At 39.5% G+C, this 15726-nt stretch overlaps 2 protein-coding genes across 4 annotated transcripts; both read left to right on the forward strand.

Annotated features, from left to right (window-relative positions):
• Nucleotides 1-1010: 1010 nt before the first annotated feature.
• Nucleotides 1011-8575, forward strand: LOC103467461 (kelch repeat and BTB domain-containing protein 12-like). 2 transcript variants are annotated; one of them, XM_081609065.1, is made up of 11 exons: nucleotides 1011-1480; nucleotides 2149-2257; nucleotides 2839-3046; nucleotides 3194-3375; nucleotides 3473-3605; nucleotides 3709-3942; nucleotides 4068-4426; nucleotides 5622-5895; nucleotides 6580-6727; nucleotides 7310-7507; nucleotides 7659-8575. In XM_081609065.1, exons 3-11 carry the CDS (start codon nucleotides 2876-2878, stop codon nucleotides 7805-7807), a joined length of 1848 nt encoding a protein of 615 aa, XP_081465191.1. In that variant the 5' UTR covers nucleotides 1011-1480; nucleotides 2149-2257; nucleotides 2839-2875; the 3' UTR covers nucleotides 7808-8575. The 2 variants fall into 2 exon arrangements, with proteins under 2 accessions (XP_081465191.1, XP_008412084.1); XM_008413862.3 differs by lacking the exon at nucleotides 2149-2257 and having other exon boundaries at nucleotides 1014-1480.
• Nucleotides 8576-8775: 200 nt separating this feature from the next.
• On the forward strand, nucleotides 8776-15383 carry LOC103467462 (bone morphogenetic protein receptor type-2-like). Of its 2 annotated transcripts, XM_008413865.3 has the most exons (12): nucleotides 8776-8962; nucleotides 9365-9559; nucleotides 9730-9894; nucleotides 10015-10110; nucleotides 10981-11004; nucleotides 11437-11540; nucleotides 11626-11847; nucleotides 12076-12190; nucleotides 12892-13049; nucleotides 13203-13359; nucleotides 14896-15032; nucleotides 15125-15383. In XM_008413865.3, exons 1-12 carry the CDS (start codon nucleotides 8935-8937, stop codon nucleotides 15221-15223), a joined length of 1500 nt encoding a protein of 499 aa, XP_008412087.2. In that variant the 5' UTR covers nucleotides 8776-8934; the 3' UTR covers nucleotides 15224-15383. The 2 variants fall into 2 exon arrangements, with proteins under 2 accessions (XP_008412087.2, XP_008412086.2); XM_008413864.3 differs by having other exon boundaries at nucleotides 8776-9559.
• The last annotated feature ends 343 nt before the right edge of the window (nucleotides 15384-15726 follow it).

Genomic DNA, 15726 nt, shown 5'->3' on the forward strand with positions numbered 1-15726 from the left:
TTGTTTCTCTGCCATTGTTTTGCATCTGAGTACCGATTGTCAGATTGTTGATCTCCATTTCTTATCATGATAACTTTATTATTGCTGTGAGGTTGCCTTCTTTTTCTTATAAGTGTTGGTTTGACCCTCAACATGCAGGCTTGCATTTTGGTCCTGGATGACAGATCCAGGGTCTGGATAGAAACCAGGAGGGGTGAAACATCTCTGCAGAGCCATTAAACTGTTTGATGCTCCCTATAGACAGACCTACAGAACTTTTAAGACGGGCATTAAAAATCAGATCTTGCCTTGTCATTGTTGCAAAAGATCTGCAGACCAAAGTTCGTGTACTCACATCAAGTGTAAACTGAGGCGTACGTGAGTGAAACCTGCGTTCCAAGGTCTGAATGCTCACTGGTTGGAAGAAGTTTGACCAAAGGAGCAAATGTCCGTGCATGCATGCCACTCGCTCCTGTGGTTGTGGAAGGTAGCATGCTTAACTGTGCATGAAAACACTGTTAGCAAATAGTCAGCCCGCATAATGAGTCTGTGTGGAAATTCATGTCACCTCCATTAACCTGTCGGGAAGACAGACACACCTCCCGCCACATGAAGTCACATGACAGAAACTGCAAACTGCACTTCATCCATGAGTGACATGAAAAGGAAAGACCATATGTGATAAACAAGTCTGCTTTGACCCATAGCATCAGTTGTTTACACAGATATAGCAATAAACCTAATTCGGTTCAGTACACTGTGACTTTGACTGTTCTACTTGCAACAGCTATGTGATGTCTGACAGGATGTCTGCTGCACTATGACACCCTGTAAATGTGTAAATGAAAATCTTTATGGGAAAATCTTCCACGGCTTTATTCAACAGTCTGAGAACTTTATGCATATGCATGCTCTGTCTTTCTCTCTCCATTCTCAGTTTGTGGATTCACTCATTCCAAATCAACAGGTTTCGGGTTTCGGTCAGCTGATTGCAGAGGCTCGGTCATATAATCAATCACTACTCTCTGTTTTTGGACAAAAACTCTTCACTGAACCTTAACAATTACCTTTCACAATTTAGACTTTGATAAAGCATGAAAACATGCGTGACCCAGAGTTAAAACAGTCCAAAAACATCCTGCTTTTTAAGTAGGGTGGCTTAGCCGTCTTATCCAGACTGAAATGTTTGAGATTTTCTTTCTTCTCTTGAAAAACAGTAACTTGTATTGTTGTAGACATTCAAATTGAAATGGAGCATTGATGTTAGATTGAGAGGTAGTGTAGCTGTAAACATAAACTCAGCTGCAGCTCTGCTTGCAGTGGCTGATCTATTTTAAACTCACTTCATCTATGAGCTTGATGTTGTCTGCTATGCCTTCCCAAGCTGTAAATAGCACAGAGGACAAGTGCAGCACACCTTCATAAACAAGCCTTTGACGTGACTTGTAATGTGACAATTTATGAGATCTACGTTGAGAAACCTCCTGGTTTTGGGAAACAGGTATGACTATTTTTGTTACTGTGCTTCTTAAGTTTGTTAAAGACATTCTCAAGTGTGTCTTTAGTCAGATTGAACTCCCTGTTCATGGAAGCGACTTGTGAATGTTTAACCTACTCATTGACTGTCTACTGTATGTTTAGAGGGAAAAGCATTGAAAGGATTTTTCGTATTTTCTGACAGCTGCACTTTGTACATCTTTGAGATCAACTGCACACATTGCATTCAAAATAGAACATCATCTGAATGCATTTGTTTCAACTGTTTTTGAATTAACAAAAGAATAAAGTCAAATTTGGAATAAGTTTCTATCTCTTTCCCCATTTGTCTTTCACAAATTTGGCATAAAATCACAAGTTTTTTGTTTTTTTTCATCCCTAAACTGACAGAAGTGGTGCAGACATTTACACAAAGCCTCTATGGAGACCGAGGTGCAGTCGTCAGCTCAGGAACAGCATGGATCATTTATGCTCCCAGTGTTGTGAAACTTTCTGTTAAGTACATGATGAGAATTGAACTCTTTGTCTCTAAGACTCTAATTAAGCTTGTTAGAATGAAGAGAGCTGCGCTACCAGGAGTCTTCCCCAGAGCTCTGGCTGCTTGCAGGCAGCCCACACACATTTATAACTCTGCATCAAAACCACACATCCTCCTCCCGTTTTTCTTTCAAGATGACCTTCGCATTCCAACAGTTGGAGCAGGGCTCCGAGCTACACCACTTCGTTGACATCCAGCAGACACTCGGCTCTGTTTCACTTAGTGATCGACTATTAAATTCATGTAAGAAAATACAGAATTAAAGGTAACATTTCCCATTACATTTTCACCCTTTTCAATACAAGTAAAACATATTATTCATGCAAGCTATAATAAGTAAATTTTATATAAGACCTTCGCATTACATCTTGATGATTCTTAAACCACTTTTCTTCAAACTTAAAGACTTAAAACTCAGTGTCAGGACCCAAACTTCTACTACATCGCATATTAAACATTGCAATCAGAAAACGTAATTATTCCCAGCAGGAAAAGGAAAAAAAATTCTGTAGAAGACAGAACGTCTTCTTACAATCCATCGTTGTAACCAATTATTATTCCTCTGTAAGAACAGTGTAACCCGTGCACTGATCTTGCAAAAATGGGGGAAAGAAATATTTTTTGCAAACGGCGCTTATCATTATGTTCTTCATGTTGAATTGTCTGTGCATGCCCCTGGAAGTGATGGACGGCCTTTATCTGTTAGCTGCTTTTGAATTAACAGAGGAATAAAGTAAGATTTGGGAATAAGCTTGAATTCCCAAGCTTTATCCCTTGTTTACTTCGACACGTTTTGCATGAAATGTCACGTTTTTATCCCCAAGGTGACATCAGTGGCGCAGTCCTCTACAACAAGCCTCCATGGAGAGCGAGGTGCAGCCGTCTGCTCAGGAACAGCATGGGTCATTTCTGCTCAGGCAGCTCGCCAGAATGAGAGCGGCTGAGGAGCTCACTGATGTGGTCCTGCTCGCAGAGGGTATATCCTTCCCATGCCACAAGGTGGTGCTGTCTGCATTCAGCCCTTACTTCCAGGTAAAAAAAAAAAAAGTAAAAATGCCACTCTGCAGAGTAGATTTTAAAGATTTAAAATGACAACACAAGACATCTCAGCCTGTGTTTGGCCAAACTGTTTGAAACTAATGTCTAGTCTATTGAAACCAAGTGATTGTTTGGTTGCAGGCTATGTTTACATGTGGTCTGAAGGAAACTCGAGGAGGAGAGGTGCCCCTCAGAGACACAGCTGCACAGAGCCTCGAACTGCTGCTGAAGTACATGTATTCTGCTGAACTCCCTCTTTGTAACGACAACATCCAGGCAGTGGCTGCTGCTGCCTTCCTGCTCCATGTGGATGGAGCTTTTAGGTGAGATAATAATCTCGGTGTGGGTGTATTTCCAACAACCAGCGACCATTTTACAGGAGCTAAAAGGTTTTTACTTCCCACAATGCCATTTTTTTAGGTTGTGTCAGAGCCACATGGAGGCCCACATGGACGCCTCAAACTGTGTTGGGCTGTACTATTGGGCTAGAGATCTTGGTGCTACTGATCTGGCTGACTGTGCTTTGAAATACATCTGTCAACACTTTACCCAGGTGAAGCAAATGCTGTCAAATTTTCTTTCAACTAGAGCCTTATATTTAAATAAATAAAAAAAAATAAAAACATATCATCAGCTTATTTTCTGCATCTTTCAAGGTTTGTGAGGAAGAAGAAGTGCTGGACCTTGATGCCCAGCGTCTCGGGACTCTACTGGGATCAGATGACCTCAACATATCACAGGAGGAACTCGTGCTTGAGTTGGTGCTGCGGTGGGTTGAGAGGCACAGGAACAACTCTCAGAGCGAAACCCAGGCTGTGGAATTGCTCCGGCGAGTGCGACTAGAGCTGGTGGATCCTGGATTTCTCCGGAAAGCGAGGAGGAGGAACCCGGTGAGATGGGATTGGAGAAAATGACCAAATAATGAGGTCACTAGTCATAGCCAAAAAAATATCAATACATTATCAGATAGCGTATGTAGATTTTTTTTTTTTTAATGTAGAAATAAACGTCCTAGGTGCTGCTGCGGGATGCAGAGTGCTTTGGGATGATCGATGCTGCCCTGCAGACCTCAGGTCTCTGTGAGACGTCCGCTCCACCTCGACCACCTCTTCGATACGGCATGGAGACAACAGATTTGCTGCTCTGTTTGGGTGGAGTGAACACCGAGGGTGTGCCGGCGAGACGTGGAGGACTTGCTGACCAAAGTTTTTGTTTTGCACCCCTCGGTAGAAAGACCTACTACATCCCGTCTCCACTGAGGGACTGCGGCGGTCAGGGCCAGGTCACAGCAGGAGCGGTGACCCGGGACAGCAGCGTACTGGTGGCTGTAGAGGCAGAGGATCAACACAGGAGGAAGAGGCTGGATATCTACAAGTTAGGACAATTCCTTGAAAAAGCATTTATATTTCTTGAACTTGTTACAACTGAAAACTTTTCAAAATCGTCACTTTTGAAAAATAATGACCTATGTGATTTATTATTATTGTTTTTTTGTTGTTTTTTTTTTACCAAAAGTGATTTATTTTGCAAGAAGTGGTGATTTCCCCCCCCCCAAAAAAAATCATCTTTTGGCAAAAAATTATTTAGGCAGTTATTTTGTGAAGGTGATGAAACAATACTAAAAAATGGTGGCGTGCATGTGTTCAGCTTTCTTTTTAGTTGTTATAGATGCTTATTGAACAAATACCACAAGGAATAGTAATTCCTTGTGGTATTAGTATTCCTTGTGGTATACTAATACCACAAGGTATTAGTGGTAAGGGAGGACCTTTCTCTCTTACCCTGCCTTTGAAGCCTTTAAAGGCTTTTAAATCCTTCTGAAAATGGAAAGAATATGAAACATCTGCAAAACTACCACGGAATTGATGTCTTCCCAAACTGACAGATTGAAAAAGTCAGTATTATTCTGAGAAGCATTCAAGAAGTCCATGATGACTCTGGAGGAACTGCTAAGACAACTTTAATTGTGTATTCCACAAACCTGGTCTTAATGGAAGACTGGCATAAAAAATAAAAAAAACCTGTTGTTGAAATAATAGCAACGATAAATCACCTTTGCATTTTACTATAAGCCACCTAGACAGACGTTCCCAACCCTGGTCCTCAGAGCCCAGGGGACTGCATGTTTTAGACGCATCTCCACTCCACCACAACTGATTGAAATAATTGCAGTAACTCCTTAGCAAGCCTCCAACATCTGCAGAAGCCTGTTAAACACCCACTCATGAAAGACAGGTGCGCAGCAGCAAAAAATTGGAATTACTTATAAACTGATGTTCACACATGCTCTCCGTCTATTGTGACTGAGTTTGAGAGACACCAATGAATGTCCAGATGCCCAACACTGGTAGACACCTTGATCAAAGAATTTGATGGAGTTCAGGAAAGCTGCATAGAAATGCACACCACACACGCCAGTCATAAAATCTCAAAAAAATATGCTGAATTATGTTGATGTAAAGATACTAATTGGGGAAAAGGAGTATGGATACTTTTCAAGTATGTGGAAAATGAGACATTTCAAAAAATGTGCTGCTTTAAATTTCTACGCTGCCTGTTTCTGTTTCAGATACAGTAATTCTGAGGAGAAAATCTGGGTGAAGCTCTGCTCTGCACCCTACAGAGACATGTACGCTTTGGGGTTGGTCGGAGATGCTCTGTACCTCATCGGCGGTCAGATGAAAGTGCGCAATCACTACGTCATAACGGACAGTGTGGACAGATGGTCGCTGAAGAGAGGAGGCAGCTGGCTCAGTTTTGCTCCTTTGCCTCTTGCTCTGGCCTGCCACTGCGCTGTGAGCCTGAAGGAGCGTCTCTACGTGCTGGGGGGCTGGACCCCACAGGTACAGGAGGAAGTACAATGTGCTGGGGGTGTATGTGATCATGTGTCTGAAGGGAAAGCGATGCTTCGTGTAGGCTTGGGCCAACTAAAAGAAAAATCCTAAACGATTTGGAGAGCCATTTCAGCCAAAATTAAATAAATAAATGGATTCTTTTGTTCCTATTTATATTTGCTTATTTATACATTTATTTATTACTTTATTTGTTTATTATTTTATTTATTTATTCCCACATTTATTTCTGCCTGTACTTTTTTCATTTCCCTTATTCATTTCCCATGAATCAGGAACAAATAAGTACAAATGAATAAGGAAAATGGAAAAAGGACAGGCAGAAATAAATGCGGGAATAAATTAATAAATTAATAAATAAATAGATATGTATAGGAATAAAGAAACCAATTATGCATCTGTTTATTTATTTAATCTTGGCTGAAATGGCTCTCCATCGTCAGAACATTTGATCTTATTCTTTTCATTTAGGTTCATGCAACTGAAAACGCTTTGGCTCCCCCTACTGGTAGGAACAACGAAGGATGTTTAAAAAGCTCTGTCCATTTCTTAGCTGATTAAATTCAAGCATAGATTAAACTCTTCTCTATAATTTAACAAAAAGCTCCTTTGATTTCTAAGTGAGTTCCCTGTTTTCCTGTCTTTGAACTGCCCATCTTTCCTCTCGTGCCTCAGGACCAGCCAGATGATGAGCCTGACAAGCTGAGTAACAGAGTGTTTCGATTTGACCCGAGCAAAGACAGGTGGACAGAGTGTGCCAGGACGAAATACTCCAGGTACCGCTGCGGTACAGCTGTACTCAACGGAGAAATCTACATATTAGGTCAGACTCCAGTACTATACATATTTATCCTAGTTCAGTTTAGTTTATTTATATAGCAACAATTCACACGAAAAATTCTTTCAAGGTACTTTTGGTGACAAACGGGGTCCAAAGTTTGCATGTCAATGTCCTGAAAAGAGACATGGCAAAACACAAAAACCTAGCCTGGAGAACTTTCTATAAAAGATGAAATAAAGAGAGAACACAAATATTAACTGAAGAAATAGCTGAGCCAGAAACTCATTTCAGGAAAGATATGGCTTAACTCAGGCACACCGGGGCAGGAATGCTGTTAGGAAGAAACCAACAATAAAAAGAAAAGCTTTTGATAGCAATGATCTCTGTCACTCCGTCTCCACTGTAACTTTATTTCTATGGAGAAGAAAAGCAAACAGAGCACACATTTCTATTTGTTACAATAGCTGGGTCACCGACTCTGCTGAAGAAAATAGACACAACTTACCCAAAGTCACTGAACCAGCCATCTCCAATGGAAAGAGTAAAAATGCAGCTGGGCAAAGGCACATGAAGTTTATTTTAAGTTTTCTGAATGGAAACATTTTTGTCTGTGTGTGTTTACAGGCGGTATAGGATGTGATGGTGAGGACTGTGGACAATCACGCCGCTGTCTGAGCTCCGTAGAAATTTACAACCCAGATGCAGACAGCTGGAGGCCCGGTCCAACGCTCCCTACAACCCTGCTTTCACTTCGAACCAATGCCTCCAACATAGGAACGGTAGAAGGAAAGCTCTACCTCTGCGGATACTACAAAGGGGTTGGTGAGTGACACTTCCTGTTCCTATATATGTTTTTCAAGCTGCATTCTGGATGCATCAGAATAAAGGAATGTAAGATGACGAATGAGACATTGTTTCTAACCCAAATTAGATTTTTGGGTCAAGCATCATCATCATCGTACATTTACTGCAGGTCGTCATGAGATCATCACCAAGGAGATTTTGGAGTTAGACCCTGCAGACTATATATGGACGGTTGTGGAGAGACGAGCAGCGATGCACGACAGCTATGATGTTTGTCTGGTGGCTAACCTCAATCCTCGGGACCTCCTGACACCCTGACGCAAGCACCTCCTCATGACTCTCTGGGCAACAACGCGAGAGCCTGATATATGTGTGTGTGTTGGGGGGGGCGACTGCAGGAGCAGCCATTCTTACAGAGCTTCATTCTAACATAAACACTTCACTCCCACATGCCATACATCTCAAGACAAGACTAAATGAAAGAGGCCTGGGTGCATTTAGTTTATGTGAATCATTTCGCTGTTTGACAGATAAAATGGATGACTTTCATTAAATAGTTTTTAATTAAGACACTTGCTCAGAGGCTTACAGAATTTTTTTTTTATTTTTATTTTTTACAACAGTTGTCTGTAAAACTTATCAGCACAAAAACAGATCGTAGGAGCTTTTATACAACTTATTTGACATGAACATACAATAATTTCAGGGTAAACTTCCTGACATTGTTATGTAAAGTGGACTCCAAGCTTAATAGCTAAGAAATGTGTAAAAATGTTTATTAAGATGTGTACAAATCTTTTTATGCAGTAACATATGCTTTTACAGAAAGCTCAGCTTGAAATTTAGATTACATATTTGGTGAAATTAACTTAATTTAGAATGATCATTATACTACTAAAACTTTGCACTGCCATTTTTGACAAGTAGACAACACTTTTTTTCCCCATACAATGTCACAGAGAAAAGTATTTTTGACCATTTCTTTTTGCACAGTTTTTCCAGAAACCTGGTTCCTTTCTTTTTAGGATGTAGGTCTTTGAACTGTGATGGGCAATGAATGAATAAAGTTTTATGCTGCATACATTACTTTTATAGAGAAATCATTCAGTCTGGTACAAGTCAGCTTGTTTTACAAAATAAAAACCTAGTTCAAGCAAATTCAGTTAATTTTTTATTATTCCTGCTACTTCTACATTCAAAAAGAAGAAAATAAAAATTTGGAAGAATTAATTCTGTAGCGTCTTCAGATTTAGTAGAACTCTCGTAACAACCATAAGTCATAACCACGACTCTGGGAGTATCTTTAAGCGGCTTCAAGGCAACCAGTGTCCTTCTACAAGGATAACAGTGCAGGTGTGTCAGTGGGAGTGATGAAACGTGGGAAACTCCTCTGACATTCTCAGAAAGGATACTTCCAGCTTCCCAGCCTCCAGTCTGAATCCGACATGAAGAAGTGGTTTTTCCTGGCTTTGGGTGAGTGAACTAAAGCTCTTTCTTTTTTAAATTTTCACTGCATGCTTTCATATTGCCATTTAGCCATAACATAGATTACACAATCAGAATTTTTGAATAACTTTTTCCAATAATTGAGCTAGTACATGTTTTACACCACAAAAGCCGTCTGTGCATGTGTTGCATGATCCTGTCTCCTCCTGAAACTAAGATTGTCCATGAATAATTCTTTAAATAAATTGATGCAAATAGTTCAAACAAATTCAAACAAACTCTGGTTTAATCATGATATGCATTTTGAAGGAAAAATAAGGAAGAGTTTTCTGAGTGACTGAAGATTTTCAGTTTTACCGTCAAGAACAATGGATGGATGCCTACCTGCACCGGTTCAGTTATTAATCAACACTTTCTTCGTCATTCTAGAATGTCTCTTTCTGCAATTATGTCACCAGTCCTTCCTGCAGAAGAGACGCTGTGCTTTCCAAGTGACAAACATAAAGAACCACGGCTACTCTGCAGCTGGGAATGTTACTGGCTCCGTGCAGCTCTGTGAAAACACCGGCTGCTGTTTGGCCATTTATCGAATCACAAATGGCCAGCTGAAGGTCGACACGCTCGGTGAGAAAGCACCATGCCCAAACGAGAGAATCAGGAAGTTATTTAACAGAAAAACTGTCAAAATTTATGTGAATTTAACACACAAAAGCAAAGAATTATGAAGGAATAATTCTTTCAAGCATCAAGAGTGTTTATGCTTTATTCTTATTCATGTGTTTGTTATTTTTTAGCGTGCGACAGGGTAAAAATGCTTTGCCCGCATGAAACCTGCAAGGCACAACCACCCTTCATAGATAACTTCGTTACATGTACATGCAGTACAGACCTATGCAACAGAAACATCTCGTTGAGTCCAGAACCAGAACAGCCTCCAGAAACCCACCACCATTCAGCAGGTACTCACCAAAAGCAATTTTTCCTTTGTTTTGACAAAGTTTGACTAATTCAAACAAAAATAAAAAAAGAAAAGAAAAGAAATGTATCTGTATTTGTTTTTTGCGCTTCTTTTCTTTTAGTTGAAATCACACAAGCAGTGGTGGTGGTGTTGATTCTGTTCCTCACCGTTCTCATTGTTATTGCTGTCAAGTGGAGAAAACTCTGCAAGGAAAAAAGTAAGCTTCATTTTCTGGTGTATTGATTTTAGAAGGTTTTTTTTTGGTTTGTTTGTTTTCGGAAACATGTCGAATTACCACAACACCCAAAGTCCATCTCAAGCTTCCCTTTAATGGATTTGGGAGAAACTTTAATGTTTCTCATCTTTTATACATAGCTTCCTATTTGTGCTTTTTGCATTTTTCTAAAAGCTTCATTTGCTTCTGTGGTTCAGTAATAGATTTTCAGAGATTACTCCTAAAAGATTAATCAGAACCCATGTACATTTAGGGACATTGAATGTCACGAACAGACTTTAAATCATTAAAGAACAACTTATTTTGACTGGATGTGGTTTATCCGGATAAAAATATAACAAATAAAAAATAAATAGGTTGTTTTCTTATGTATTCCATAATAATAATATTCCTCAAATATGTTATAAAAATTTTTACTTTTCTTTAAAATACATATCCAGTGAAAAGATGCATGAAAAATTTCTGCAGCACATTTATTAGTCACTGTTGTACCAACTATTGGAGTCTTTGCCTCAACAGTGTAATAGTGGTTAAACTCTAATTGTTTTTCATGGAGATTTGAGTCACCTTGAAAGTTTGTTATAAATATAATACATTTAAAATATTTTATTGTGTAGTTAAACAATGTTGGGTATAAAAAAAATAACTTTGCATTTGTTAATTTGTAGAGAAAAAAAATCATGTTTACTTGTAAACTAAAGAATGTATATGCTTTAAACTTTGGTAAAGCTTTAGAGGTTATTAAAGTATATAGCAAGTCTTACCTGAATGTGATATTTTTTTTATTGATTAATTACTACTTTCTTCATATTCAGTCTTTACTGCTCTTCTTCATTTTGTCCTGTTTTTCAGCCAAAATGAAGATCCAAATTGAAGGTAGGTTGAGATACGCTGGTGAAGATCCAGATCTCTTTCTTTGTTAAAGCAACACAGAGCTGGACCTTGATGGCCACTTTAGTAACAAACCAGTTATTGTCCTGATCCCACCGGTGCAATGACCTAAACAGACAGACACAAATGTTTTTTGTTCTTATATCAAACAAAACAAAACAATAAATAATTCCTGAGTGATTGTTTGAACTTTTTATCTTATTTTTATGACATTTTCAGGATGTCTCCACTAAACCTTGAGTCTCTTTCATTCTCTGCTAACGCTGTCCTTGGTATTTATCTTTGACACATAACTCCCCTTTACCTTTGCTACTCTTCCGCAACATCTTAGCAGATGTTTAGTCAGGCCAGCTTAAAGAGAATAAATACACCTGCATGTCTGTCCAATCCACTTTAAAAGGTTTTATATAATTTTAGAGGAGTATCTGCAGTCGACCTGTCAGGACTATAATATCCAACAAACGTGTTCCTGTCAAATAAAAGCTTCAGAGAACCAGATTACAGACATTGAACTGCAGGGGGTAAGTCTGACAGTGAATGTTTTCCTGTTCTCCAGCCATTTTATTAAGTCATGATAGCTTTTTCATTGTTTCTTTTTTTTTACAGGTTCTTGGACAGGGGCATTTTGCAACTGTTTATCAAGGGAAGCAAAGGGGAAGTGTGGTGGCTGTGAAAGTGTACGCTGCAAACGGGAAGCATCAATTTATGAATGAAAAGGAGGTTTATGAGCTTCCACTGATGAAGCATGAGAGGATTCTCCAGTTTCTAGGCACGGAGAGGAAACCAGACAATAGCAGCCTGCTTATTGTGCTCCAGTACGCTGAACATGTGAGTATGAACAGGTCCTTTCATATTAACCATTCTGAGCTGCATAAAAGGTTTGGTTGGGGTAAACAAAGAGAAAGATCCAAGAGTAATCTTCATCCCTCCTTTTATTTTTATTTTGAATGTGGACAGTTTAGCTGGATTTATATTGTCTCTCTCTTTTTTTTTAATCCTCTGGACTGAGTCCCAAACTCCTTGAGTCCTGGACAGTTGTCTTGTCTTTGATTTCAGGGTTCTCTTCATTCCTTTCTGTGTAAACACGCCAGCAGCTGGATGCTGACCATGAGGCTGTGCCAGTCCTTGTCGGAGGGACTTTCCTACCTCCACTCTGACCTCCGCAGCAATGGTACTGGCCAGAATCCAACACCACAAAATTATGTCTGCATGTTCACATTGTAGCATTCACGCTAGAGAGCTGAATCTGACGGCACTTAAACGATGACGTGTTCCTTCTAACCAAAAACTGTTACAGAAACTTGATTAGCCGAGTGATGAAATATGGATTCCTACCGCATGGTTTAGCAAAAATACTACATTTTTTAAAGGGTTTGCAAAAAAAAGTATAAATTTGCATGTAGTGTGCAGAAATCAAGGTGATTCTGAAAGAGTTACATTAATCACGTCTTCACAAGCAAATGCCTCTTTAAACCATAGACAACTGATACCCAGTTGAGATATAATGTGATAACTTATCAAAATATCCCCTCTCTTTCATGCAGCAGAGAAATGTGTTTTGTTTTTTTTTACTTCTTTTGCTAATGTTTCCAACAATAATAAGGAGGATGTAATAAAACTTCAAGCACGGTGAGGCTGGCTTATATGGTTGGGTTCATCGTAAATCTCACTGCCAAGCATCTTTCAGCTCATACCACTTAATAAGAAAAAAAACAAAACAACTTTTAACAATTTATCATCAGCAAATTATCCAGAAATCTAGACATGGCTCTCGCAAATGTTTACAACTGCAGCTGTGCAGGATACAAACCATTGCAGGAAAATGTGACTAAAAGGATGCATTTGAAATGTCTGAGTCTTTCTCTTGCACAGATGTGCACAAACCTCCCGTTGCCCACAGAGACCTCAGCAGCTCCAACGTGCTGGTCAGAGCAGACGGGACTTGTGTCTTGTGCGATTTTGGATCCTCCACAATCCTGCGTTCTTGTTCAGAACATCGCTTCTGGAGGAACCACTCCACAACCACGACGGTGAGATAATTTGTTGGGAATCAAAAATCATGTCATTAAAAAAAAAAAAAACTCAACAGAAAAGAAACGATCTGCACAATATAACGTGAGGTGACCGATTTTATGTCTACTCAAGGGCTTAAAAGGATCCATGCTTGTTTTTTAAATTCACAGGGTCATCTTCAGTTTTGCACACTCAACTACATGTCCCCTGAGATCCTGGAGGGCTCTGTGAACCTCAGCAGCAGCTCATTTCTCCTGCAGGGCGACATCTATGCCTTAGGTCTGATTTTGTGGGAGATAGGGATGCGCTGCTCCGATTTGTTTACAGGTAAGTTGCTGTTATAGCCAAAGTAATGTATTGATTTTTTGGATCAGAGAACCGACTTTAGGAGACTTTTTTTGCACCAAACCCAGAATAATTTCAGATTTACTAGTTGGTTAGACACAATTTTGCAACAACATGAACCCATTTGTAAGTTTGTCTCTATTTAGTGACCAATTTTGCCGTTATTGTTTGGGTTAAAGTGTAGGCCAGTTTAAACAACCACAGTAAAAAAAATTATATGTTATTTCTAATATTTTATAATGGGACAGATTGGGATTTTCTATATGAAATTAAGTTGTTATAAACATTTGAAACATTACCTGCGGTACCTTGTGCCATCTTCATTTACTATCCAGATTAATTCACTGAAAGTTGAAGCCAACATCTAGTAAAAGAGTAGTCAAAATCAAAGTGGAGTCTTCTAGGATCTTAAAACAACTTCACAATTGATTTTTTTAACCTTTTAATCATCATCATGTTTGAGTTTGATTTTGTCTTAGCCCTTCTTGGATTAGCAATTAGCCCTGGGGTCCAGGGACTACCTGATCTGGATTTATTCTACATAAATATGACATGACAAAAATATTGAACTATATGCCCTTAAATTCAGCCTTCAGGTGAAAAAGATCTTTATAAATGAGGTTTTGATGCTATAAAGTGTTGACCAGAAGGTGGTGCTCCAGGACTGAATGTTCAAACGGACCACAGGAGTTCACCCTTTAACTCAGCTTTTCATTTCTTAATCCATCCATCCATCCATTTTCTTACACCCTTGTCCCTCAGTGGGGTCGGGAGGGTTGCTGGTGCCTATCTCCAGCTAGCGTACCGGGCGAGAGGCGGGGTCACCCTGGACAGGTCACCAGTCTGTCGCAGGGCAACACAGAGACACACAACCATGCACACACACACTCACACCTAGGGGCAATTTGGAGAGGCCAATTAACCTAACAGTCATGTTTTTGGACTGTGGGAGGAAACCGGAGTACCCGGAGAAAACCCACGCACGCACAGGGAGAACATGCAAACGCCATGCAGAAAGACCCGGGCCAGGAATCGAACCCAGAACCTTCTTGCTGCAAGGCAACAGCTCTACCAACTGTGCCACTGTGCAGCCCTCATTTCTTAATCATTTGTTATAAAAGTTCTAAATATTACGAGCATGTGACAAAACACCTGTAAGAAATATTCATCTCCTCAGAAGTCCCTCCCTAGATAGTTCTAAAACCACCTAGTTATGCAGTTTGTGCACACATCAGGTGGTTTAGTAAAAAAAAAAATTATAATAAAAAAAACTTTAAACTGATTGAACGCTCTTTTTCTGTTTTCCAATATGTGCACAGAAATGTCAAAAATGCACTCTCAGGATTTTGTGCTACACAGAAAGCAGAAACCCAGACTATATCCGATAGGTTGGCTGCTTAAAACTTGTTTTCCATATTTATGTTCTTCAAAATCCTAAATTGTGCAAGACAGTTCATATTGTGCAAACAGATTACAGATTAAATTCATTTCAGTTTGTGCAAACACTGTCACCTACAGGGGGCGCTGTTCCAGAGCATCTCCTGCCTTATGAACTGGAGCTGGATGCCAATGTAACACTGGAGAGGCTCATCCTGTTTGTGTCTGAGATGGACAGGAGACCCTCCATTCCTGGAAACTGGGAGATGTTACCACAGGTATTAGCCGAGACTTTGCCCTCACTCATGGTTGTGTGGCTGAATATCAACAGTATGACACGTTGACTGTAAACCAACTAAACCTTTTTCAGGGATCTGGGCTGAAGGAGCTGCTGTCAGACTGCTGGGACCGAGACACAGACGCTCGGCTGTCAGCTCCGTGCGTCGTAGACAGATTAATGTCTCTGTAACCTTCTAAATTGTTCCTTTTTTTCATGTTGATACATTTATGGATATAAAGATAATAGTTCTTGTTTAGTCTCACTGCTTTTTGTTGAAGTTTCTAATATTTAGCATACCAACAGTTCACATGATCGCATAAGCTTTCAATAAAGACGTTTTTGATTGAAATTTGAGTGTTTATTGCACCATCCGATTTCATTTATATGAATTTTTTTATTCAGAAAAAACAGTCACACATCATGGAGATGCTAGCAAAAAACAAAATTAAAACAAGATAATGTGAAAATTTGCTGGGGCAGTAATCGCTACCTTTAAATGCTATTTAAAATATTATATTGTGTGTTGCATTGATGTGTAATGAACGAGTTTCACCGTCTTTTTTTTATCAATCCACTTATATGCACAACTTTTTACTATGATTATGTTATAATCACCTTTTGGTTTTATGTGACTTCACACTGGTTTTAAGGAGGTACGTTAACCTAGAGATGCATTTGACAGAAAAGTGTGA

The sequence above is a fragment of the Poecilia reticulata genome, chromosome 7 (assembly GCF_904066995.2).
Source record: "Poecilia reticulata chromosome 7, P_reticulata-male-v2, whole genome shotgun sequence".
In the NCBI taxonomy this organism is placed as follows: domain Eukaryota; kingdom Metazoa; phylum Chordata; class Actinopteri; order Cyprinodontiformes; family Poeciliidae; genus Poecilia; species Poecilia reticulata.

Excerpts from the sequence above, each read along its gene's own strand:
- LOC103467461 (XM_081609065.1), top strand. The coding sequence starts at position 2,876 with ATGGAGAGCGAGGTGCAGCCGTCTGCTCAGGAACAGCATGGGTCATTT. Across the intron at positions 3,047-3,193 it reads CATTCAGCCCTTACTTCCAG|GCTATGTTTACATGTGGTCT; the intron begins GTAAAAAAAAAA and ends GTTTGGTTGCAG. Across the intron at positions 3,943-4,067 it reads AAGCGAGGAGGAGGAACCCG|GTGCTGCTGCGGGATGCAGA; the intron begins GTGAGATGGGAT and ends TAAACGTCCTAG.
- LOC103467462 (XM_008413864.3), top strand. The coding sequence starts at position 9,304 with ATGGATGGATGCCTACCTGCACCGGTTCAGTTATTAATCAACACTTTC. Across the intron at positions 10,111-10,980 it reads AAAACTCTGCAAGGAAAAAA|CCAAAATGAAGATCCAAATT; the intron begins GTAAGCTTCATT and ends CCTGTTTTTCAG. Across the intron at positions 12,191-12,891 it reads CTCTGACCTCCGCAGCAATG|ATGTGCACAAACCTCCCGTT; the intron begins GTACTGGCCAGA and ends TCTCTTGCACAG.